Source organism: Trichoplusia ni, chromosome 19 (assembly GCF_003590095.1).
Source record: "Trichoplusia ni isolate ovarian cell line Hi5 chromosome 19, tn1, whole genome shotgun sequence".
Classification (NCBI taxonomy): Eukaryota; Metazoa; Arthropoda; class Insecta; order Lepidoptera; family Noctuidae; genus Trichoplusia; species Trichoplusia ni.
Window position 1 is genome coordinate 2339001 of NC_039496.1, and position 27832 is coordinate 2366832.

Sequence of the window (27832 nt, forward strand, 5' to 3'; positions counted from 1 at the left end):
TTAAAATATTACATGAACAATCCATCAAGTTCTCAGTTCAATGATTGATAAAAAAAAACATTGCCAAAATGTAGGACTCGTCGACAAATTGCTGTTTACATCATTATCGGTTTTTTGCGTATATTTGCGAATCGCTAACGGCGATGAGTGCGGCGCGAGCGGTCACTTCAAAAACGCCGACATTAAGGCCAAGGATTCTGGGTGTGTACAAATTGGGCATTCATTATTTTAACAAAAGCCTATAACCATATAGCGTTATATAATTACAAGCACAATTTTTTGGCCATACAGAGTTTTGCGCGTTGCACAAGAAGACTTGTAAAAACTGCTTGTATATGGGATTGGTATCGACTACGGCGAAACATGAGCTAAAAAGACCAAAGAATGCGAACAGACTCTTACGAACCCATTAAAAATTATTTCTGTGAAACAAGTCTAGACTCAAGCAAAATATTTTCTGAAATTTCAGGTTAAGTACGAATAAAATGCAGTTTATATTCTCGGCTTTTAAATTGTGCTTAAACCGTAATTTTAAATCTTTCAATGAGGCAGTTACACTGTGAAAAGTAAATGAAGTTAACAAAATATTTTGGTTAAACAAAACATAACCCGCATCCCGCATACCTGAAGATAAGCAGACTTGTGTTACGCAACTTCCTACTGCAATACCGAATTTCAATCGCACGAATTTCTCAAGTAAAATGCACATTTATCTTAACCGAATAGTTTACGTTGGATTAAAAACTATTCTTAATCTAGATTTGTATAAAAAGCACTACCTACACTTTTCTCGTCCGTTCAACTGAGCAAGAAGTTTCTATTTGCAGACGTATTATAGTGTATACAAAGAATCAGACTGCACGACTTTGATGAATATTATAAAGAAATTTAAAAAACCCAAATATAATTTCACTTTCAACGAATAAAAACTATTTACGCAACGTATCGTTGAGAAAAGCGGAAGTTGAGTTTTTTCTAAACCATTGTTATCTGATTACAAAGCCAAATAGATAACACTTGTACATATTTATGTAAAGTGTTTGCGGTGATCAAATCTAGCGTACACATGGCTGTGCTTAATGAAATGATGTTGTTCGTTGCACAGGGCCGACAGCGGTATCGGCTTGTTAACTACCTTAATTCGTATCGAGAGCACGCATGCCCAAAAACCAGTGTGTAATGAATGCAATGAGGAAGCGCGGTGCGTTCGGTAAACGGTACAAACGAGAAGTCGAATGTTCCGAATGTTCCGAGAAGGCGGCGATCAAAACACAATCGCTGTAACTCCGTAACGGTGTCGATGCGAGCCGCGGGCGGTCCGCACGCCGCGACGCATTATGCAGCCGCATAAAAATTGCAATCATCAATATGTTAACATCTATGAATTATTTTTTTTTTGTTAAATGCTGGCTGTAACTGGTTTTAATGAGGAAACCTTTTGTGCGTTAATATTGGTAACGCAAAAAACAAACATGTTTAAGTGGCAAGTTTAATGTGGTAAATATACAACTATATCTGTTTATTTAAATCATAATTCTGCATGTTTTTTTAGATTTTTCTGTTTATTATAATATACGAAAATTAAAAGAATGTGTGGCAAATTGTAATTAATAATTTGTGCGACTGCGTCAAACTGCTACAAACGATGCAACTTAGAACGCATCACATTCTAAACATATCACAGCTTAAATACTCACATAATCAATTCGTTTCTGAGTAGCGGCTTGTGGACAAAGGAAACTCGTTAAAAATAATGATGTCCGTTAATTTTAATCTGTGGTCATGTACTTGTAATGTCGACGCCACGCCGTCTCGTGTGTCCGCGAGCCAACCTGCACGCTTATCGCTTCCGCTACTCGATCGCTAATCTTACATGCATGCTTTAGATTAGGACTCATTCATCATTATTATTGTAACTATTGATATATATAATGACAGATCAATCAATAAAAATATATGGACCTTGCATACCAAATATGAGATAAGTTTGCTAAATGCAAATTTTATCCTTAGGAAGTTTAAGTTTTTTACAACGCCATCTAGTCTCAAACTAAGCAAAGCTTGAATAATGAATACTAGACAACTGAGTAGACATACTTATATATTTCTTAATACATACATATTATAGACAATTAAACCCAGACACAGAACAAACATTCGTGCTCATCACATAAACATTTGTCCTGTGTGCGAACCCATGGCCCTTGGTATAGCAGTCAGGGCCACTAACCACTAGACCAACAAGCCATTCATTGTATAAGGTTATCTAAATATGACTATTATGTAAAGAAACGTTTAATTTTAAATATAAATTGACCCTATTGAAAGCAATTATTTACCCAAAAAGGTATCGTCGAATATGGGGTATTGACGTGCTACTTTCTCCGTCCGTTTGTGGATGCCGCCTCGCGGGACCTCTCAACCGGTGTCATGTTTGAGCAAAATTATCATTTTTTATTGGCGTTTGCAATCGGCGTGATTGGTGGTCGGAATGCTAAATATCGGCCTTATCTGTTGGTAACACCTGTTCCGTGCTTCTATCTGAAAGGACTTGCGTGTGATAATTTTGGTTTTTTGTAAATGGTTTCAGAATAACTGAAGTTAAATATTTTTTTTTAGCCTTTTTTTAGCTTGTTTTATGTGCTATTGTATATAAATACCAATTTAAAAAATATATAAGAAAAATAACGAGGAGGTGATGTACGAAACGTGAGCTTGCAACATATTGTTACTGCTAAAAGTTAATGATTATCAGTCTCATTTATTCAAATATGGGTTATCCTAACTTGATATTTCACTGCTTTGCATTTATTAAATCCGATCCAAATTAAATTATCAATTCCAATTGTACACACAATGTGCGTGCGTGCCTAAACCTTCATTTAGACGGCAAGAATAACCTGCTAAGTACATTGCCGGGAATGAACAATCACTTACAATACTCAATCCTTGCCACCGCGCAATGTTCAGCAACTTGTGCAATATTACTTATGCAAGTATCGCCCCCTGGCGGTCAACCGTGTAATTACTAGATACATGTTACTAATTACGCATACATTTAACACCTACGTGTTATGCTTTGTGACATAATTCAGAATAGAGGCGTGTCGGGCAATAACTGTTAAGTAATAATCATTTTAAGTAGTACCTACCTGTTAATAATGGCTTTTATGTGGCTATTTCATTAAGTATTTGCTTATAAAATTAGTATGTACTCATGGTTCATCACAGTTATGATTATAAATAATTAATCATTGAAATAATTTTATTAATTTGCTAATTTATTTCTTTCACCTTTCTCTTAATAGAAATGTTTGGATCAAACTGAGACGAAAGTACACTTACCTTATAATAAATGTATCTCAAAGAGAAGGACATCATTTATTATATATACCAAGGGGGGTTACGACCAACCTTTTCAGTAAGCCAGACTGTTGAAAGGCATCACTCTCCACCGTTCCACCACCACAACTCCAAAAGACTTACCTAAATAAATTGCACAGGAACCCAAAATCTTTGTAAAATATGACACCAAATTAATTCAGTTAAAAACTTAATAAAAGTACCAAAAATAGCAAGCTTTAATCGCAGTATTAATGTTTAACATTATAGACAACATGGCGCCTTTACCGAAATCAAAATTGAATTAATCTTTAACTTCACACCTTCATAATAATAAGTGAACAATTAACGGTACCTTTGATTTATGAGTTACACATAAAAGGACAATATTAATCGAAATTTTAACGTCATTAAAATGTGATTACACGTTGTTGTGTTTTATTTAATGACGGCAATAAAACACTTTTTTGATTTTATCAACTGTTAGCTGTGTTTTTATTGTTGAGAAATAAAAAAATAATGTTCAAACGTATATGCATTTTATGAACTTATGTCACAACTTTGTAATACGTACATCTGCAGGGCAGCCAGTGGCGAGCTGTTTGTGAGTAGCGACACAACGGAACCTGAATGCCCCAGGGGGTCACTCTTTACGGGGACTCCCAGCTCTTTCTTGCCTTAACTGGCTGGCTAGAGAGGGGTCGCTAGAGCTATATGCTCGGGGGTGGAAGTGTCTAATGGCGTAATAACGAGGTAACCCGCTCCGGGTCTGTGACCCGCGATGGTGAAATCGGTGTCGCACCTCTCTACACCCCTAGCCACTCGCACTGGTGTTGCCCACCTGCTGTCAATCGTGACGGTATCATAGGGGGCCCATCTAGTGAGTGGCGAGTCACCGCCTGCCAATTTATTTACATCACCATGTGTAGAGAGGCAGGTGCCATAGTTTACCGGATAATTTAAGGAACTGGTCCACGTAACAATGTCTCATATATATTATAATAGTCTAATTGATTTTACACACATACTTGCAATAGTTCTGCATCTACTTTGGATTCTTCATGTCTGTTCTCCCATAGAGCAGAGGTGAATGATCCCTAGTAGATGCCCCATCACTTTGTAGATTAAAGTTCTCAAGAAGGCCTCTGCACGTTGGACCTGTGTCCCCGTTCACGCCTTTAAAAAGGACCGGGTCTCTTCGCATGAAGTTAACCCGTGAATGAAAAGAGATACATAATAATAATAATAATTTATTTATTTGGAAGAATATTGTTACAACAACACAATTTTTGTAACACAATGCTAAGGAAATGGCTTTTTATTTGTCCTGGCGACTTGTCAAGCGTTAATTGAAGAACTATAGCTTATCAAAAATCCGCAGATTACCATACAGGAAAAATATTTTTTTTCCTTCCCCACCGTACGTAGGTAAATCGACTATCGTCGAAATAAAACTCATATTTAGTCGGCATGAACTAAAAAATAAATAAAATTAAGAATATTGTTTTTTGCGTAGTTCAATTTAATTTTAATTACTGATTCAGATATTATCTTAAAAAAAGCTCGTCGTTGAAACATTGTCAATCCACAACAATACTGTTTCTATAGTATTTATTTAAACTGCAACGAAGAATACCAGCAAAATACTCAGTACATTTCATTATACGTTGCTTCATTTTACAAAATAATGTCGTACTAATATTTAATACGCCTCACGTTATTATTACAGCTATCAACAGTGGCTATTATAGCCGCGTTCACTACTGCTTAATGATCCAAATTGTGCGTAAATAGTGGCCAGTTGTTAGCCGCCGTTCGCGCGATGACCCAATTCTCAAAGTGTACTTTTACGACACGCACTAAGCTAATAAAGGATAGCTAGATATTACCGAGCACTCAATAAACCAATATATTCGTATCAAGAGTACTAAAACAGTACACAGGGACTGCCATATATTAGATAAACTGCCCTTTTATTAGTCGAGGAAATCATTTAAATTGAATAAACGTAAACTTATATTTCATTCAGTATAATATAACCCATAAATTATAAATAATTGGAAACGTTAATTATGAATTGGTATCGGATGTAAATATTATATTACTACCGACAGTCGAGTCAGCTAATTTTGATTTGTTGAGGTCATAAATAGAAGAAAACAACAATTAAAGGAATTTGTTTTTGAATAGCCCTCAACGACTACATTAAGATAAATGCCTAAATTATTTGTGGCTTCGTTTGATCCCATTCTGTTTCTTTAAATCCTGAACATTTTTTTGTCCGTGCCATACAAAAGACATCAACGCGATACTTTTTGATTAAATGAATATAAATAAGAATAAGTTACTGAAAACATAAAAATGGGCACGAGTTGTCAAATCAATTATCGATTTACGTACCAAGCGATATAAATCTTCTCGCATATGACAGTTACTTAAGTGTCGTGACATCTCGATTATAAATATCGGTATGTCAAATATTTTGATAAATCGTAAAGTGGCTGTGCCGTTATAAATATAAATACTAATATTATAATACGTTTACTGGATGAGTATTGCGTTGCGTATTGAATTTATTACGTGGAATTTATAGAGCTTTTCATCGGCTTCCGTGTGGTAGTGAGTCAGCGACGCATGCGTATTATTAGCCGCCTATTCCCGTACCATCAAAGAATAAATAGTATTCGAAGATATGACGCTCCCTTTCTATTCTATTCTCAAGTAAATTGAACCACACTTTCATAACTATTCACAAATCCTATTGAGTTTATATAACTGTTTTTAATACATTTTTTACCTGCAATTCTAAAATTAATTTCTTTTATTGAAGCAGGAAAGAAATGGCAATGTAACAACTTTTACTTTTTTTTATGAATCAGCTGTATCGTGTCACGAGTTCGGCTGCGCGTGCGTCGCCTAGCTGTTCAATTAAGCCACGCCCATTGTACGCACGGCCTGTATAATTAGCACGTAATTAGTAATCGCTATTGACATTCTTTATTCGTCGCTAATTCACATGTAAAACAATAATTGTTTCCTTGTTTCCCGTGGGACTTTTTTCTCTATGTAGGTAATTTGTTTGTGTAAAGTGGCCTACCGGTTTAATTACTAGAGATTAATTACAGACTAGAGTAGACATTTAGTTCTTAATTTTTTTTTAATTAACCGTATAACTAAATCAAAACCGATCCTTTCTTTTCTCTTTGCGTATAATAAATAAAATATATTCACGTACTACTTTTTAAATTAAAAAACCAACTCAAGCTAATGATCACGTCGCGAAAACCACGATTCGAAAGAAAAATATCATTGAATAAACAATAGAAATATTTACCTATCGATAATTTACTTAATAGACGATGCCGGTGTCTTAATAACCTGTATTGACTAATAGCGTGTTTATTTTCACGATTCATTAACATCATAATTTAGAATTTAAAAAGAAATACCGAAATGCAAATATTTGAAGTTTATGTCTGCGCTTGATCTATGTTCAGAGGTTACCGGGTGACGATAATATGGTAATATTCTTTCAAGACCATTAATTGCAGTGTATAGGTACCTACTGTTGTATAAGGAATAATGTGTCGTAATTAATAGTACTTATGGCGTGTCATTATGCTTGCTTTTCTTGTAATAAAATGCACTTTGAACACCTCGTTAATGTCAATATTTTCCGGCTACGCAGAAACGAATTAAATTATCAATACTATTGCGTGTATTTGGATGCCAAATGTCTGCATAAGTAAATCGCTTTGCAATACCTAATTACTCTAGGAAAAAAATATTAAAATCATAAAAAAAAAACAAAACTTCTTGTGTATGGCAGATTGATGAATCTGAATATCTGCTTTTATGCTCAAGATCAACAGATTTTTCGTAAATAAAATAATCATTTCGCATCTTATTTTTTTCACCTATAACAATTAAATAGACCGATAGAATAGGGATGACGACAATTTTTTTTTGCAGTGTCCGTCTTGTAGTTTTCTGTATAATAATGGATACGTATTTTTTTATTTGTCCCGCAAACAAAAATTGACCAAATTACAGTGAATGAAACTTACGCGTGACGTCACGATTGTGTATAAATTTTACCATATCGTTACGTCACAAGCCCCCTCTCCTAAACTTCAAAGCAGTTAATCTTTGTCAATTCTAGTTTTTCTGAAAAAGGAAAAAATACGTGTCTCATACTTTTCAATTATCTAACTCAGGGACTATTTAGATTTTTTCCTTTTATACCCAGTCGTCATCCCTATTATCCAAACATTCAAACAGTATTCCGTATCTATAAGCATTTCTCTACATTAAAATTTTTTATTGTTTTATATTATGTACTAAACTTTTATTACATATTTATTTCTTTTATTTATTTATTTATTTATTTATTAGGTATACCAACAGCATAACATACATATTTAACAAATTAGAAATTAAGTAACATAGTGTCTCGTATGCATGCCTATTATAGGTACACACAACATTTATATTATAGGTGTACTAAGGTTTTTCTTACATGAATTTATATTAAATTAAAATTTACTTATACAAATAAAAAAAATACTAAAACTAGGAATACTTTTATTATGTAACATTATTATGAATATTGTTGCAGTACTCTGGGAGTCGCGCACGTGGCGGGGATGTGTAAGCCGGACCGCAGCTGTTCTGTCAACGAAGACAACGGCATCATGCTCGCTCACACCATCACACATGAGTTGGGACACAAGTATGTATAATGTAGTGTTAGTTTTATACGCAGATGTTACTTTTATGGGATCCACGAGTGCTTGTTCTGGATAGAAGATTTAAATACCTACCTCAGCACGGTGGACGTTTTTTCATTTTTATCTCATAATCGTAAAGGGAGAAATTCTTAATTGTAGTTCCGATAGAACACAGATGTCAAGTAAGATTTTCGTTGGCCAGAAATTGATTTTGATAGGTTTAAAATCGCAATGGTTTTCAGCATGAAAAGGGTCACTCAGCAACAGTGATATAAGTATTTATTCATAAATAAATTACCGTGATTGGCTAAAGGCCCTTATAGAATCCAAAACTTGAGTGAAATTAACTGCATAAAGACTTTAATTAGAAGAAGAGCCGACTCTTAAAACGTCATTCTATAATCTATTTGAATACAAGACCAGGATTATGCATGAGATGACTAAGGTGTTTTAGTATGTTTCGATTTTTAGCTATCTGAATTCCTTAGCCCGGAAATCTTTGAATGCATCCAGAAAAATCTACTTAATTGCTCTTGTTATGCATAGGACGGTGAAAACGTGCAACGTATCTCTATAATGAAATTATTAGAGAATTCCTACCAAATAATTAAAATATATCTTCAGTCGGGTTACATTATCAAAACATTTCACACTTTCAGTTAAATCTCTAAACAATGTGCAGATGCATATTTTTTTCTGCATGTTTGTATGAACCACATTTTTGGCAAGCACTAACTAGGTTCATGTATTTGGCAGATGCTAACTACATTCACGGCATTCTGTGAAAACGTATGAGCATTTCTCAATTTTAATGTTCGAACTGTCAGCAATTGTTAAATAGACTGGAAAAAGGAAACTAGGAATAACCATCATGATGGGAATTTGTTTAAAACAACATCACAATTTTTTTAAAGGCGAAAACTGTTTTTTATGTCACGTTATCTACCTCCCAAATAAGATTTACCTGGACAACTTTCGGTTATCATGAGTAATTTGTAGCGAAAAACGATTTTCGACATATTCGTCTGTGGATAATGTGCTCTGTCAGAATGACAAAAATTCTCGACAGAGTTACGGTCGAAGATTGGCATAAAGTTTTTTTTTTTATCTTTTCGCCTTATGGTCTTATACCTAAATGGCTAGTAAAACATCAAATACATTTTAAAAGGTGGATAGAGACAAATTCGAAAAATGGCTGCCCTCTGTTACTAAATGAATAAACGGTTTTCGCAAACATTACTACATAGTAGAGCTTCAATACTGCGTTGAAAATTCAAGACCGATATATTTAGATTACAATACGATCAAGTTTATTGATTTTTTCATTCGATTAGATGACTCACACATCGTACCATTGAACTAGAATTATTAATCGCAATGTAAACACACAGATTACATAACACGTAATGTACGATTGAAGTAGTTCCCAGTGTTTGGATCACGCCAGGAATAGATGTCTTCAGGCCTTCGAAGTTGGAACTGCGTACTGAATGTTTTATATGCCATAAAGAATCAAATCGGATTAGATAAGGAAAATGATTTAAACCACAATTTAGATTTATGTTAACGACGCACCGTTATCATCTGTAGCAGTCCCTACAAATCGATGAGCAGTATACTACCCATAAAGCACTAATAGGCACTAATAAATTCTCATATCGACCATAATTTTACGTCGCACAGAAATTTTATAATGATTTATCGATACTCTCGTCGCTAGAGGTTTACTCCAAACATTTTTATAACCCATCGCCGCCTGTGCATGTCGAAATGGTGAATATTGGCCGCAATGAACGCCACAAACAACGTGATTAGTTTGTTCAGTGCATTTCGTATCGATTCTAGATAAGTAGGTTATACAAACATAGGTGCAGTGATTACTCGGTCGTGATCGTTGCAGACGAGCGGGCAAAGTTTATGTGTGATGATCAGTTCACTTTACCTTCTTTTCATACGGTCTAAATTCCTTTTGATAATATCGTCAATACACTATTATGATTATATAAAGCGTTTAGCGAATTTATAAGACGCGGCACGAGGCGACTTATTTCCAAAATACACAATCATTGAGTGCGGACGTATCACCAAATCCCCGGGCAGACGCAAGCTCTTAAACACATATATTTTTAATTTATTTTGAAACAAGTATGCGTAATATTGTTAGTATTATTTTGGAAATAAGTGCTAGTTTTATTTGGCAACGGTTGCCGAGTGCTTCGGTTATCGGTACTGAGTCATGTTTCTAAGCCGAGATTACCGCAAGGACGTTGCTTTCAAGACAGTAAAATTATGAAACACTTAGTTGCATCGGACGTTTGTGGGTACGGTTGTTCGTTTGTATTATTTAGTACTTACAGAGAGTCATTAGCGTATTAGACAACGCCACAATCATAATACAAACAGGGTTATGTAATGCAAACAGCGACACAGCCATTGACCTTCTTGTAGACACATGAATGCATCATTCGCGGCGTACAATGCTCCCGGTGCATTGACGCCGCACTATCGGCCCACACAAGTTCATTATTTTTCATGGCGTTATCTCGAATAAAGAATAAGGGGGTTTAATAATAAAACAGTTTGCTGGCGACAGACGTCGATACGGGTCACGAGGTGCGACCCCTGACCTTTGCCTTTATGTAACGTATTTACGAGAATACTGCGAACTCGGATTTGATATAAAACTTTAACTTGCTTTAATAATGTTAGAAAAAAAACATGAAATAAAAATAAAGGTATCATAAATTAAATTCATTGCGGTTATCGAGATAAAATTAATAGCGGCTTTTTTCCTCCTTCCAAAATACTGAATTAACAAGTTCGTAACCTCGCGTGCCGACACTTCCGGAGCTCGTTCGGTTCGCTAAAAGAAGATATTACATTGATAATGTTACGCTTGACAGATCCGCGTACAATCAGTTATTTATTTTGATTGAAGACTGAATTGACAGTCGCAGCGCCGTTCGTTTTTACGAATAAATATAAACAACGTTTTTATCTTGATTCGTGGTAATACTACTCGTTGTTTTATTTAATAAATATATTATATTCTTGTGTGTATCACGTTCACACAGATTGTAGTCTCTCTAAAAACCTGACGCTAAAAGTTTGGAAACACAAATGAGTATCAAGTTCTTTCCGAACTTATTTTTTATTCTTCTCGCATTAAAATACAAGCTTTAAATTAGCAATCTATATTCTGGTGGTATCGGTCAGACATGGTACATTGATTCGCCGCTGGAAAACTGCCAACGTACCTTTCATACAGATTTGCGATAATATCTCAACGAGAATGCCCTGTGAACATGTGTGACGTCACAGGTGTCGATATAAAAACAAAATGAAGGGTGTCCAGTGCCAAATAACGCGGTGACTGACTGACCTAGTGTTATATCTGGCTGGGTGTACGTTGGTATATGTTTTGGCTGTGAATAGATTCTGTCACTTCCTAGTAGTTCCTAACTGTGCTCTCCAGACAAAGAGGAACATTTGAAAAACATATGTACTTATAAGTAGAGTAGACAACTGTACAGATCTTGTATCAAATATTTTTTATGTGGACATTTGTCCAAGCACTGTATAAAGAGTGAACTGTTTCAATTTTTTGTCACAGTTTCAAAAAGTCTTGACAAATAAATATGTCTTCACTTACGTCAAATACGACTCCCAGAGTAAGGAACCTAAAAGGAATCTTTCAACTTATGGGCAACCAATATTAGGTTTGTCAACCACATTTTATCATCATCTTTTCCTGTTTTTCAACATAAAACAATAATAAACATCACACATCAGATATTTCCCATTTCTCTATTAATAAGACAACATAAATACATTCAATCAATAAATTTCTGAGAATAAATAAGATATAGTTGATCGATTAATTACTGTTAATGACGAGATGTCATATAAATTATAACAAGCGTGATAATTGGTTCTGACGCGTAACCTGTGACCTTACACACCTTACAGCAATAACTATTGTAGGGCTGCGTTTACAAGTGGCACTTAATACATTTAATTTATTTATAGAAATAATAGACGCTTTTTGATTGAGTGTCTTTGTGTGTGATTAGAATGTTTGTGACACCCACACAAGGATTAAATTTCAAAGTGCAGAAAACGCTTTTTTTTTTAGAAGAAAAATTAAATGATGGTGTCATGAAAATAGATTGTATTTTTATGTCGATAAATAGGCGCGATAGATAGATAAATAGTTGTTTTTTCTTGATTCTTTCTTTAGGTAATTTGGGTTTACGGCGTTTATTTTGAAATCGTTATCAGCCGGGAGTTTCGTTTCTTTAATTCTTTTAGATATCAAAACACCTCGATAACAAACACCGCAATATCTGATTAAATACTGCAATAATCTAAGTAGAAAACATCGATAGAAAAACGCTTATTTTACGCTTTCAACTTCTAAACTTGGTCTTACTGAAGAAAGCTTTTAAAAAGTCGCTTCTGTAACACTTTTCTAAATACATAACAGTTAACAATTTAAAGTTCTTGGCTTAGCTACAGGAGAGAGCGAAGTGTTTGGATTTTCGCAGATATTTCTGACAGGCGTGAAACATATTGAGGTTAATACTTCCCCTGTATAACGCTCGCGTTAATCGCATTAGTGCGTCATCATTATGACTTTACTCCAGTGTATTAGCGGATATAATGTTGCCCTTTTGAAAGCTTTAAGGTGTGTATTAATCAAAATGATAATTTAAAAGTAACTGTTAGAAATGTAAACGTAAACGTGAGAAATGTCGTATGCCGTCAACAACTTTTGAATAACATCACTCAATAACTCAGAAGTTGTGTCTACTAACGAAAGATTAATTCAATTCTTTGCATAAAAAAATAAATGAAGAGCGCCTTTACTGATGTTACCACAGCTGAGTAATGCTGAAAAATATCAAACATTGAATAAAATTGGTGGATTTCTGGAATGTTTAAAAATATTAATTTGTACATACACCACATAATGTACCCCATTTACGAAATATTATATTAAGAGCGCGATGTATCCCTGCCTTAACAGGGGCGCCACCGCTCACGTTAAGATAATGATTACGAGCGATACTAATAGAGCTATTAAAATTAACCATGTTGCTACACAACCGATAAACGTCATTTCATTGCGTTAATAACGCTTTATGAATGGCAAGTAATGGATATATGATCTAAGCGAACCATAATGTATAAACTATTGGAATTATTACGAATATCAGTAGTTATCCACGTATCTAATGGCGGCTGTCACAGTGTTACCCAATGACTTACTTATATTCAGATTCATTAAATTATAAGGTTTAAATTCGAACCATTTGCATAAACGTGCGGTTGATTGACAGTTATTCATAAGTTTATCATTCATTCACTTTATAACTTTGATAAGCTGATCGATATTGGCCTAAAGCTGGGATAAGACTGGACTTTACATCGATCACTTGACTCGTGGTGTATTTGATTGGTATTAAGTACATTTCTCAATACTACCAATTTTTGTAAGAATTTTATCCTTGTATTACCACACAAGGTAAAAGAAGTAGAATCAAACGTTCTTTGGTAACAAGCTCATGAAAAGGGAGATTAGCCTTCAGAAGGGATTTACTCTATCGTTCAACAGAGCTTAAAACGTGATGAACGGTGCCACGTACCTGACAAACGCGAGTGACGTGGCACAGCAGTTCTGGTTCAGTCACTGAGAGCCTTACTCTACCCAATTCCACTACTCAGAAGGTAGATCGCCACGAGAATTACCCAGTATAACCAAAAAAAAAAGATACTTGGACAACAAAATTAGACCTGTTTTTTAGAGAAAAGTCCACATATTACTTCAAATTACTTAAATGGCATTATACATTCGTGCTATTTAACTCATTATCTCAAGATACAGCAACAGGCAAATGTATCTAATGCTTTTAAAACTAACGGAGTATGCAAAACTAAGCGATATCGCGCTATCGTAGACGCATCTCCTTGAGGCTGGCAATAATGAGATGAGGTCTGGGAAGTGTATGTTGGTCTAGATAGAAGGATTAAACTACTAGCTCTACACGCAGACACACATGTAGTTGTTAATGAGGAGTTACTTAAATTTAAGATAAATTTTTGATCAACTGGCTGACGAAAAATTGGATCTACATTTAGGTTTTCTATGCAAGCATGATGGTCGCCATAGCTATTTATTTTCATACAGTTTACGGAGAGATTAACACTCAAGAGTAAGATATAGGTCCATATTTTATGTATAAAATAATCAAACCAACCAATTTAACGCTGCTTGGTTTCCGTATATTGGTGATTGGACATTCCAATATTAAGTGTCCAGGTTGCCTTACCAAGACTCTTCGTTTCCTTCCTTTAAGTAAATTTCTATTCATCAAACACTCTTTACAATAGAACCTATTTTAAACACCTCTTTCGTTACAGTTTCGGATTGTACCACGACACCGAGAAGATTGGCTGCCACCGGCGCGAAGGCTCGACACTACACATCATGACGCCGATCTTCGAGTCGGATACAGTGCAGGTCGCCTGGTCTAGGTGCAGCAAGCGAGATGTTACCAACTTCTTAGAGTAAGTACTTACCGGCTATCCATCAAAAAAGCTTTTAAGAAGCGGTGATAATGTCTAATGTTATTCGTCATTTAGAAAGTGCTTCTTTATGGCTTAATTTTAATTAATGATTTTTCATTTTAATACCAAGTGTAATTCACAAATTTTAATGCGTATTTGCCTCTACAATTCTCTTGATAATCTAACAAAAAATAAGACAAATGTAGTAGTGTCAACTGTACTAATAAGTTAATAGAGAGTATATAAATGGAAATTGTTGGTTTTGAACGTATGAAAATAATACAAATAGGAATGGAATTGTATTTTTAATAAAAAAAATAAGTTGCCACACAGCTAAAGTGACGCGATTGAACAATTTCCTAATTGCCAATATCGTCCTTAACAATCAGAATTGGTCATTCTCTGATGCAAAAAAACCGGAGCAACAAGCCCGTTAATTATCATCAAAACTGATACAATTATCGAACATTGAGTTTTATTTGTAGGAAGCGAACGAGTTTCGTACCGTTCAACTTTATAGCGCTTCCTTAAACCGTTGACTCATTCAGAGCAGAGCAGCATCTTCCTCGATTATATTGCAAAAAGCTTTTAAGTATTATTTGTATCGTTTACTTCGAAAAACACTTAAATGTTCACCGATTATAACACACCGCACATTCTGCTTACCTACTTAATTTACCGAATCGTCAAGCCTTTTCTGTAGCGGTGCCATTAAGATTTTATAGTTACTCGGACCGTTAAGGCAACAACTTAATTTAATCCTACATTTATACATGAAAGTCACTGGACTCTACATAATAGTGTCATTACTAACAAACTCAGTACATAAAATGTTTTATAGTATCAATAAAGTTGAAAGCAGAAATCCTACGCACACATAAATATTTGCCATAGAAACCTAACACCGGATGTCGTTATTTCGATCTCCGAAACTTAATTATTGATGTCGAAACTCGATTCATCAAAATTTTACACGTAGTCCAAATACACGAGCTCGACTTATTTGTCATCATCAAATATAATAATCATCATAAAGCATCGATATAGCGGTATTATAATGAATTGAATTTAGAATTTCGTGATGAATAGAATTAGAAACGATGGCAGTTAAAAATTAATGGTTCTAAATGTGTGACATGTTTATTGGATGTCTACCAAGGACTGAGTATGCCGTTGTGAAACTACCGTGCGTTAATAGTAGGCGTTTTCGTTATATGTACGCACAAATCATTTTAAAGTGTGTAAACGCGCTCGTAATTGTGCGAAATGTGCTGAAATGGATCCAGTAGGCGCGGCTGCTGTTCTGCTTCAGCTGTTATTTGCTCAGTTACGTAGAAAATGTATTGTGCCACAATTTTATGGCTGAATGGATTTAACGTTAAATAACTTCCAGTTTGTTCACGCGTTTAATAAAATGAAACGTCTGTTGACTTAAGACGAAGCTTATTCTCACGTGTAACGCCACTATTTGGCAAAAAATTGGTTGAGAAATAGTAATCACCATAGTATACATTTATATTAAATCTCGAAATTATCTTCAGATTTTGTATACCTCTAAGTACAAATTCACGCCTAGGTATGCATGTTCTTCATTGATTCAAATTAGTGTTAAAACAATAAGTTATCTTTTTAGCGCGGGATTAGGCGAATGCTTGAGCGATCGACCATCTCAAGAGCCGCTGTACGTCTACCCCGAAGTCCCAGCCGGTAAGATATACTCCCAACTACATACACGATGATTATAACTAATTATTTTGACTTAAAAGCTAAAATGAAATTTTCTAGTTATAATTAATGGAATATTTGGCAATTTCGTCTTTTCCACTCCCAATAATTGCGCCACTCAAAGCATTTTTGTTTAGTTTTAGAACAGATTTTTTCTGTACTTTCATTCAACGTTTAATGTGTATTTTATGCTTGTTTCACCTAGAATTTACAAAAACCGCTTTTGTCCTGTAAACCTTATTGAACCTCAAAATTCCTCAGGTGTAACATTCGACGCGGCGAGTCAATGCCACTTACAGTTCGGAGCCGAAGCGGTTGTGTGCGCGAAGCCGCCCGAGCTGTGCGAACATCTGTGGTGCCAAGTGAACTACACGTGCAAGACCATGCTGCGGCCCGCCGCGCCCGGAACCACTTGTGGACCAAATATGGTGAGATGATATAAACTTTTTGTACGCAACTTCCTGTAATCGCTGAAATAAGTAGTCTATTTACCATCTGTGGTTCCACAGACGAAATGTACTTTGTAATTATTTATTAACAGACATAAATATACTTATGATCATAAATATTAAATACTGCTAACACAAAAATAATTACTAAAACTAAAAGAAAATCAGAATGAGCAATCAGAGTATACGAAAAGAATTAATTGGTGAACAAACTTTGTTAGCTCAGGTATCAAAGTCACCATACAAATCAACAGGAGCTTAAGGAAACATTTTCTATTCATAGTGGTGTCAGAATCAAACGTGCGTAGCTCGCACTCCATCCCCCGTACCACGAGACGGCGGCTGGGGCCCGTGGTCGGAGTGGAGCGAGTGTTCCCGAACGTGCGGCGCCGGCGTCTCCACGCAGTCCCGCGAGTGCAACAACCCAGAACCGCATAACAATGGGAACTACTGCATCGGTGACAGAAGCCGGTAAGTACATGTACCGTTTGAAGGCGTCAATTGTGTAGATCCCTAGGATGATACTGACAGTGTTCCGGATTCCTGCGTTAAAACAACAGAACATTTAGCTGAGGATACGACCTTTAGATACTAACTTATACCCGAGCGCTATTGCTGACGAACCACTCCAATATCAAACTGACTAGTTAAATTATTTCAAATGCGATGTAATTTCCTGTCTGACTAAAAACTTCCCTAAGAAGAAATGTCGAAACAAACTCAGGTTTGCTCAAGAACAATACAATTTGTTGTACCTCGTTTAGATTTTCTATTGTAAACTTTTTTGAATTTAGATCTTTCCGCAAACAACATGTTACTTGATCGACACTTCAATGCTGCCTTTTTAAAAGTTTGATATAAAACCATATGGTCTGAATTATTGAAAAAAGCTTCCCTATTCCAATTTCATAAGGTCATCTTCCAATTTCATTATGCTTATTATTATAGGTATAAGATCTGCAATATCGATCCGTGTCCTATCAACGAGCCATCGTTCCGGGAAGTGCAGTGCTCCAAACATAACAACATGACATATAGAAATGAAACTATCTCCGAGTGGATACCATACTTCGATCAAGGTAAGGACATACAATGCCAGTATACTTTCCGCGATATAATTATGCCTAACTGGTCCTAATCTAACGGTCAAACACCATCAGGTAGACAGCTTGTTTTCTTATCACCACTATTATAAATGTCACCACAGACATCAAAGAAATTAGAATAGTAACTGGATAAGTGAGAAACCTTTTTTGTTCCTTCACATTTCGAACAATCCAAACAAAAAGCAATTTTAATCCGGGTTAAGCCAGTACTTAATATCTTAATAACGATGGAAACACTCCTGTTAAGTAAACACTGAAATTACCTACTAAAACGACGGCTGCAAAATGACAATCATACACTGGGAGTGTCAGAATGATTGAAACGTTGATATAATTGTGTAATATTTCCAGACAAACCGTGCGAGTTACAATGCGTGTCTCGCGACGGCAGTGATGTGGAAATGCTGGGCGGGTTCGTCGCGGACGGCACGCCTTGCCGACAGAGTGTGGGGGCTCGGGACATGTGTATCGCAGGTAAGGCATTAAACGAAACCAGTAACTATGGCCAAGGGAAATTTCGATGTCATAGTTAATAGAAAACGCGTATAGAGATACCAGATCAAAGTCAAGAAAACTAAATTCCGTTAACATACATGCATTTGAACTTTTCCTATTGACACGAACTATTGTAAGAAAGAAAATTGGATAGAGAAACTGATGATGATCTCTTATTGCGATGTATTTAATCTTCATACATGCACGGATAGCAGAGTGGTTGAGGTCACCAAGCCAAATCAACTGTGCGCGACATGTAGCGAGTTCGATCCCCGCGTAGGATAAGCGAGCTAATGAGGAAAGCTTGTGAATTGGTTTGTGAAACCCTTTATTCTTATTTTTGCTCGAATACTTTACCGTTACTCTACCGTTTTTAAGCGGGTGTTTTATTGTATGGAATGCAACAGGGAAACGAGAAAATGATACAATCTAAAATTAAATAAACCGTGCTATGACAATTTCAAATATAACAGAAAAAAACTAGACAGTTTACATCTGAAACTCAGCGTAACTCCACGAACAATTTGGAACTTGCCTTGAGTGCTAAATAAAAGCGTCGCAAACAGCAATTAGGGCGCTGAACCGATTAAGTGCCTTAACTGCTTAAACGTGCCCAACTGTGACGCTATAAACATACTCTAATCCAACCATTACAAAAATAAAATGACATAGTTTTTACAGTTTAAGCATGAAAACGATAAAGAGGGTTGTCAATAAATCAAAGGATTTGAACATCCTCATATAACAAATCAACACCTGTTTATAAAGATCGTATCCGCCTTATTAACTAATCTTTATTCCGTGTGGTTTTCCCAAACATCAATTGACATACATAATCACCCAAACTTGGAAAAGGCATTTCTGGATCACACACGCTTGTCTCTTGCGGGGATCGAAAGCAAGCATATCGAATGGGGTCGTCGTTTTGTAACACCCTAGCAATATTTTTCTTCCTGCCTCTCAAATTTATTTTTATTCACAGGTGTATGCTACAAGGTCGGTTGTGACTGGATTGTTGGTTCCGAGACTGAAGAAGACAAATGTGGAGTTTGCGGAGGAAACGGATCAGCTTGCAAAACGGTTCAAGGCATTTACAGCAAAGACACCACCAGGCAGTCAGAATTCAGTGAAGTAAGTCGATCATAATAACCTTCGGTTTTGTTTGGGCAGGAAACATCCCGGCGTTATGGGAAAATATTACCAGAATTAGAGTCCGTTTCATGACCGAATCTTACTTACCAATGGTTTTAAGTTTCAGTTTTATTCTATAACCAAACTTAGGTACCATACTATAGGTTGACTGCATTGAGGATCTAGTAGTGTTCTGTTTGTCGAAAGTAAATAAAACAAATGATGAACCGCACCCGCAAAAAGATGTTGCGAGACTAAACATATTACACACGTGTGATAATCTTGTATAAGATAGCTATTCGTTACCTAATAACATTTATAATCCACAGGTCGCCATCATACCAGCCGGTTCGAGAAACGTGAAAATACAAGAGAAAGTGAATCCAGGCAATTACATATTTATTAGAAGCGAGAAATCGAAGAAAATGTACCCAAGCGGAGCCAGGTAAGTCCAGCGAATTAGTGTTAGAAGAAAATGTGTTCTCGGAAATTGCCTTGTTTTAACCTATTGCGTATTTTATTGCAGAAATGCTACTTTGTCGGAATACTTTGTAGCTGGGACCCAGGCTATTTACGAACGAGACCGTGATTGGGAGAAAGTACGAATTATAGGACCACTCGCGGAAGATATTAAAGTTTATGTAAGTTACGATCAGCAACACCCGTTTACTAGATAGGAGATTTTTTACTTTGCCTTAAGGTCATTTGCATGTTTGCATTTGTTCGCCGCAAAAGTTAACACCATGCCATTTTTTATCAACCGTCTCTCTGTTGGTAGGTATAGTACCAGTAGTCCCAACAGCCTCATGCATCTATAAAATTACCCTGTGACTCCTCGAATCAACTTTCGCTGCAACTCTTTCTGGGGAAACTTCCACCTCACCACACGCCTGTCACCAACAGCAAAGTAATATTTCATCTAAAAACATCTTCCTTTTTGTATTATAGCAAAGGATATACCGCGGCAGGCACCGGAATCCGGGCGTAACGTACCAATACACGGTAGACAGTCAGCGAGTACATCCTAGATACCGGTACCGGGTGTCCGATTGGTCGCCTTGCTCGGTCACGTGCGGCATCGGTAACATGCGACGCCATCTTGAATGCTATGATGAACATAATCGTAAGTATTGAGTGAAGATATACGCTTTTTTGTGTTTCATAATTGTTGGGTAAATGTATGTAAAGTACTTAGCTAGAGAGCAGATCAGGAGAGACTAATTCATATGGACACAACATATGAATTAGTCTCATACATCAAATTTGTAGGATGTTTTGTTCCAAATTTGGGAAATCAAATCATATTTTCACGTTGTCTACCCAATCCTTTCTCCAAACCGTTCAAGGTACTCTTTCAGATTAAAATATGATGTTGAAACTATAACCTCTCTTATCCTTTTTTGCTTTTTTTTGTCAGTGGATAACGTAAAATGACCTAAAGCATCCTGTTTAGGTTTCTAATTACGCCATTAAGGCAAAACCATGGTCGATATTACACCTATTCTATACATATATCCAGGTGCGGTGGAACTATCCCAATGCTACCACATCGAGCCGCCGCGACACGAGGCGCTGATGCAGCAGTGCCGGGCGCCCGCCTGCCCCGCGCGAGAGATACACACGCACTGGTGGGTCGGCGCATGGAACCCCTGCTCCAAGCCCTGCCACATGCCCGTAAGTTACAACCACATTATTCTGTGACCGAGAGGAGTCTTCCTGGACTTTTCACTTAGGGAAAGGTGAGAGGGTATGCCAGACACATCGGTCGAGGGTCGAGCACTATATGTTCCAAGAGGATGCAGTGAGGATTGGAAAAAAAATGTATCGGAAGTGCGAGTGCGTCGTCAACCTAGTGACTGAAATTTGTCTGATGATGATGTATTTCAAAAAGGAGGATGATTTCGGGACACATATTTCACCGTTCCCTAAGATAAAATGTAATAAGTTTGTTACAAACATTATTAAATTATTTTTCAGGGTGAGGAAGCCACAAAGCAACGCAACGTATACTGCGTGGACAAAATAACGAACAAAGTAATCGATGAATCCGAGTGCGACCGCCTTATTAAACCGATAAGCACTATCAAATGTGCAGACGTACCTGCGTGTTAACGGTGACCGACACCATGGAAAAATCCATACGGAACACAACTGTCCAAGAGGTTTATAAATAGGAACAATGAAACATATCGCAGAGCGACATGAAAGTGTTCGATTATTAACAGTCAAGTCGTTCCTTCAGAGCAAGCCTGTAGAGTACCATCTGCAATCATATCCCCGAGATGAGGCACAGAGGGGAACGACAAACATGGAATAATAAGACAAATGCATTTGAAAGGGAAGGGTTAGGGATGTGACGTGTAAAGTGTAGGACTCAATGAGCCACGCTGAGGTGGGAATGTGAAATGTGTGACTGAGATCCAGTGTTTTATACTTGTTGCGTATTCTTCGTAATATGAAATAACCCATCGAATAGACATTAATCAGTTACGTGTAAGTACTCGAATAGTACCGTCGTGGTGTCGAGCGAATCTCGCGAGTACGTTAAACAATGCTCTGCAATTACCACTTACTGCCATATTATAAGTAAATAGGTATAACATAGTCTTCGCTTAGTTATTAACTACTAATAATATTTTATATTCTGTAACATCAGTATTAAAGTGGTGTATGTATTTCTTTAAAATAACGCAAATTAACGTAATGTGAACGAGTATAAGTATAATATAAATTTTTGGACCAAAAATATTTTAGAAATCAAATTCACGTTGCCATAATCACTGTTACTGCCAATATGACACTTGTATGATATAAGTAGGTATTTACTTAAGTTTTTACTGTACGATGTATTATTGAATGATTCATATTTTTGTACAAATGAATTATGAGTGTTTTGTAATATGATGATCAAATGAAAACTTATTGTCCCAGTTGGTATCCATATTTAGAGCTGAAATCTGTTAAATCGCTTGTTTTGCATACCTGTAGACAATAAATAATCAGCTAGTCAACAACTTAGGCATTTGTAACCCAGTTTATACACAGTTGTATTGTGTTTAAATCCATATATCAATCGAATAACATAGGTTAGTATAGTACCTATTGCATATACAGTAAGGACCTTTATGTTAGATGCGTTAACTTGTAAATGTCTTCAATTAATAATTTGTGTGTATGAAAATATGGACTAAATACAATTGTGCCTATTTCTGGAACAAAGCCGATAATATTTATAAATATTACATCTTTAGTGTCCTTTTTCATTGTGACTATGCATAATTTTAAAACATTAGTAATACATTTATTTATCACCTACCTAATTTTAAGAATAATATCAATGTACCTTGAGTTTCTCGTGATCTGATGTTCCCGTTCTAAGTTACATCAGACACACGTCGATCAATTGATACACAATTTTAATTTTGAATTAAAGTGCTTAGAAACTAACCCTTAATGTGCACGAATTACGTATTAAATAAATTGATTATAAGATTACTGTCGAATAATTAAATATTGTTTTTTTATCAATTATAATTGTGTATTTAATTAGATATGGCAATAAAATCGTGCATTGTTTTAAATAATGTTTTTATTTGTCCATACAAAACTTATACAATCCTAATTACCCATTTGCTAAGAATAAAAATCACAGTGAATAATATTGGTGAAATCAACACAGTTTATGCACCAAATAAAGAGTCAAACAATATAGACGGATTCAAATAATCACATAGTATAATTTTAACATACATAAAAATACAGTTCCATAATAAATCATTCCAAATTAAAAAAAAGAAGTTCGAAATTATTAGAAATAAAGATGAATATTCTGTGCGGCTACATGAAAAAATCCTTAATAAAACATAGTTACAATTTGTGCATGCTGCAGACATAAAAAGCTAAGTCATGTAAGGGCGAAATCTAATTACATCTACGGTTAGGTTTTGGAAAGACGGTACATACGACATCAAAATATTCATATAATATCTTCATTGATACATAAAAACCCAAAGACACACAGGATTCCGTCTTAAATGACCGTAAATATTAATGCATCATAAAATCAACTGTACGGTTTGGGCGCAAGGTTGACTTTGCAAAATATGCTCAAATCAACGAATTGGTTTAGTTACTTTGGCTTCAAACTATGTACCCAGGGATTTTATATACCAATTCATAGACGAACATGTATTTTTAACTATAAACATTCAGTTGTATTATTACCTAGTTAAAATATCGAATAATTCAGACTACATGCAAGCGAACCGCTTCATAAATTTTGATAAGTAATTTTGAGGTATTCAATTAGGACAATGGACAATATAAATAATAAATCAATAGGTCATCAATATCCTTTTTCACCAGTAACGTATACTGGCTGAATATTGATATCAAGAACACATGAAATTTTCTTATGACATAAAAATATCTTTGTCCACTTAAATTGACATTCCTTAACGTTATTGAGATTCATATCTTGAGTATCATCTAATACCTATTCTAGAGTGCGAAAAACATCCATTTTATACTAATTGCGACAGTCAGTTATTTAATGGTAATTAGTACCAATCGAATCAATTAATCAGTGGTACTCAATCAATATCTTTTTAATTTTGTTTACGGATATGATTGATTTACGGTCATAAATCTTAAATTACAAATAATAAAAATGTCACAGATCATTTTTCGTTTATTTCTATTTTTATAACATTTAGTAGTATTTATTAAAAAATTACGTAAAAAGTCTCCATTTTAACCAGTTCCAGAGTGTGAATCTTTTGTTACGAGAGCTTCCGACGATACATCGAAACGTATGTTTTTCTTTCTAGTGGGGTGTCTCTGAAATAACATTTTAAAATATGAGAAAGCTACCACTTTCCACTAGTTTGTTGCAAATTGCAGTTAATAGGAATTAAAAAAGAAAGATTGATATATTAGAGATATTGTTGTTACGTACATGACGTAACAACAACATACCTACATATGATTATGAGTGCTAATTGAAGAAAGTAGGACATTGGAATATTCTAAACGCTACAATTAGTTCAAAATATTACTCACTGATAAAAAAAGAATCAAATTTAGGAAATAAACACTTAATTTTTACCCGGCTGCTTCAAGAGGCGTATAGATACTTTTTATAAGTTACACACGCATTGATAGGTATTAGAAACAGTGCTATTTTAAAATCACCTTGTATATGAATTGTCACTTACCTTTTCTTTGTTGGTCCTAGGGTCGGTGTTCTTAGACCGTTCCCTCTCCAGGTCCGTGTGTAGTGTCGCCAGCTCAGAAGTAAGCTCAGCCTGTACAGAGCGAAGCCGCTCTACTTCCACTAGCACTTCAGCTTTATCTTTCACTGTAATTTATAAATACTGCTTAGAGAATTTTTAAGGTGTTTGAAGAACCAGCAGAAAAGAATACTCTCGATTTTCGGTGGGCTCAATTTTTCGCAAGTAGGCTCCTAGTTGGCCCAATGTGCGTCTCGATATTTGGTAAATAGGGTTATTTTATTAACTGTTGCATGCGTATCTGCTACAAATCGAAAATGATGCCACGGGGACATAAAATCGGGATAAAAACTACCATGTGTTAATCCTCCTTATGAACTATATGTGTAACAAGTCTTAATCCATACAGTGGTTTTTGCATGAAATAGGAACAAACTTTCGCTGCAGCTGTTAACAGCTGACATATTTCATACACCATTCTCAAGATAGAATATGCTATTTCAACCATTAACTTACACACACATGTCTTCGGAATAAATGGTTTGATTTAATTTAGCACAAGTAAGAATAATAAGTCTGAACTTACTTTCTCCCTGCCCAAGAATATTACACAGTTTCTTGTTCCGGGACTTCACTGTAAATAGTTCTTGTTTGAGTGTTAGTATCTCATCTTTTAAGGTAGCTATTTCTCTATCCTTTCTCTCCAAAGCGTCAGCAAACTGCACTCTGGTTATAATTTCGTCAGAAGGCGGCTGACGATTCTTAACTCTATCGTAGATCTTATCCTTTAAAAGCTCATTTTTCGTTTCATGTTTTACTCTCTCGAAAAATTCTGTATCCTTGTCGGGAGATTTAGGATCTTCATTCAAACACTTCTCATCAGTGTGGTTAACTGAAAAATAGAAACTCTTATTAGGATTTGTAGAAAAAAATATCTATTTTTGAAATTTATTCTTGCCTAAAAAGCTAATTAAATATGTCGTATGTCTCAAGGGTAATTCAGAACCACATCAAAATAAGTTATTACAAAGCAGATTGATAATGAAAATGTCAATATAATAATTAAAAAGGAATGGAATAGAAATGTAAAAAGAAAATATGCATCAAATAAGTCCATTTAGTACGACTGTATAAATATAAAAGAAAAATTGTTTAAGGGACTCGTAATTCAGCATTAGCCTTATAACCTAATTGAAAACCTTAATTGGGTCAAAAAGAACTTCCAAGACTGAAACTACTATTTTCACACCCCAGAACATTTAAATATTTCAACAGGTTTTGATCAAACACTTGCACACACTTTTAATACAAAAAACTTTTAACTGCTCAATTGGTTTGGAAACTATACACCGACAAGTCAAACTCGCATCACCCCTCTTTCTGCATAGAAAATTAATTAGATAAGATGTTAGAGCAAACATGATAATAACTTACACTTCATCTCATCTCCGACATTCATCATATCATTGAACTGGTCCAAACTCATAACATTTTTCTTCTTCTGTTTTTTTGAGTTTCCTCGCTCCGCTACCTTCTTTTCAACATCGGCATCCTTTTTTGACTGTTTGTAGACATCTTTCTTTTCTTCAAAGTCCAGCTTAGATAGTAAAATAGCCTGAAGGTAGAATTCAAATTTTGATCTTATCAACTCTATTTCTATTTAAAGTAGAGAACTACAAGTATCTTACTAGGGTAGAAAGACACCTTTAATTTCTTATGACTGGACATGTATAAAACAATTCTTGTCTTATACCCCTTGCTTTGTAATATTAATACCTTTTCAAAGTAGAAGATAGAAGCTTTCCCTTTGGACAATCTTTTGCCACAATCTGTGCAATCTTGTTTAATTAGTGTTAAGTATTTGAGCCTATCCTATCCTGCTGAGATAAAAAGCCTTCCAATACCAGATCTTTCATTAACAGAACAGTTAAAGGTAAACAACTTTATCAACAAAATACAATAATTCATATAAAAAATTATGAGTGTTTATGAAATAAAAAGTAAGCAGTTTCTTATTTACATTCAATTTAACACCTAATAGTATTGGAGTTATGGTATATAATACTAGGTACTGACTTGTTGTAATTCAGTCTCAAAGTTGCCGTCGACAATTTCTTCATCCTTCTGCTTCCACAGTTCCCACTGGTCGGCCGAGACAGGTTGTTGTCTAGACTTCTTCTTTTTGGGTGCGGGCTTTAATAAAATTGAAATATAATTTAGTTTTAAAAATAATTATGAATTAAAAAGAACAATATTTGTAATTTGTAAATCTAATTATTCATTTCTTTTGGATGCATTACAATAATATATTAAATTCGCTCAAAATTCGCACTTACATAGATCGAATTAGTTTAGTTTAAATTATATAATTTCGAATACTTTTAAAATATTTAAAGAAACAAGTAGCTATGTTAGATACAGTTATGTGAAGTTAATCTGTCACCTGAAGTTTGTTATTGTTGTTTTTCGGTTTCTTAGGCGGCTCAGGCTTCTTGGCAGTGTTTATTTTTGGCTTTTTTGACTTCTGAGTATCATTAGGAGGGTAGTCGTCATCCTCAATCTTCAGACCAGCAAAACGTGATTGAACGATAAGCGAAGCCATTTTTTGATAATGGATCTAATTGTTAGTAAATAAATGAAAAGGTTACAATGAAATTTATGCAAAATTATTAGTACGAATGAAATAGTTCAAATTATTGATTAAAAAAATGGATCGCAAAAATAAACTTTACATAGTTACATCCTACAAAATGAGTTATTGAATTCTGTAATTACGCTAAATATATGACTTTAATAAAATTATTATGCTTTAAATACTTACCTATTAGAAAGTAATGGGAAGTTTAATATTCTATTGTTTTGTAATAAATAAACCCACAGAAAGCGGCGATATGGATATTCAACGGATTGGGATTAGACAGTTGAATGTAATATTGCCATATGTAAAATAATTTACTCCGTTACACAAAATTCCAAGTCAAAAATCGATTTTCAGTGAAAGTTTTACTAGAAAATAAATGATTAAATCTGAGAAATTTTAATGGGAAACCTAA

The 27832-nt window shown here is 35.1% G+C and overlaps 2 protein-coding genes across 3 annotated transcripts in view; one reads left to right on the forward strand and one right to left on the reverse strand.

Moving 5' to 3' along the window:
* Positions 1-23129, forward strand: part of LOC113503591 (A disintegrin and metalloproteinase with thrombospondin motifs 12) — an 81027-nt gene extending 57898 nt beyond the window's left edge. For both annotated transcript variants that reach the window (XM_026885638.1, XM_026885639.1), the window contains exons 8-20: positions 7961-8074; positions 14496-14642; positions 16276-16349; positions 16629-16795; positions 17100-17287; positions 17765-17895; positions 18274-18396; positions 19400-19548; positions 19878-19993; positions 20075-20189; positions 20497-20671; positions 21068-21222; positions 21526-23129. In XM_026885638.1, coding sequence (XP_026741439.1) covers positions 7961-8074; positions 14496-14642; positions 16276-16349; positions 16629-16795; positions 17100-17287; positions 17765-17895; positions 18274-18396; positions 19400-19548; positions 19878-19993; positions 20075-20189; positions 20497-20671; positions 21068-21222; positions 21526-21660 — 1789 coding nt within the window. In that variant the 3' untranslated portion in view covers positions 21661-23129. The remainder of the gene's footprint in view (positions 1-7960; positions 8075-14495; positions 14643-16275; positions 16350-16628; positions 16796-17099; positions 17288-17764; positions 17896-18273; positions 18397-19399; positions 19549-19877; positions 19994-20074; positions 20190-20496; positions 20672-21067; positions 21223-21525) is intronic.
* Positions 23122-27722, reverse strand: LOC113503592 (G kinase-anchoring protein 1-like). Its single transcript, XM_026885640.1, has 7 exons — positions 27601-27722; positions 27223-27396; positions 26856-26972; positions 26214-26394; positions 25366-25671; positions 24765-24907; positions 23122-24387 (listed from the first exon to the last, which is right to left on the reverse strand). The coding sequence occupies exons 2-7, from the start codon at positions 27379-27381 to the stop codon at positions 24301-24303; spliced, it is 993 nt and encodes a 330-aa protein (XP_026741441.1). The 5' UTR covers positions 27382-27396; positions 27601-27722; the 3' UTR covers positions 23122-24300.
* Between the last annotated feature and the right edge of the window lie 110 nt (positions 27723-27832).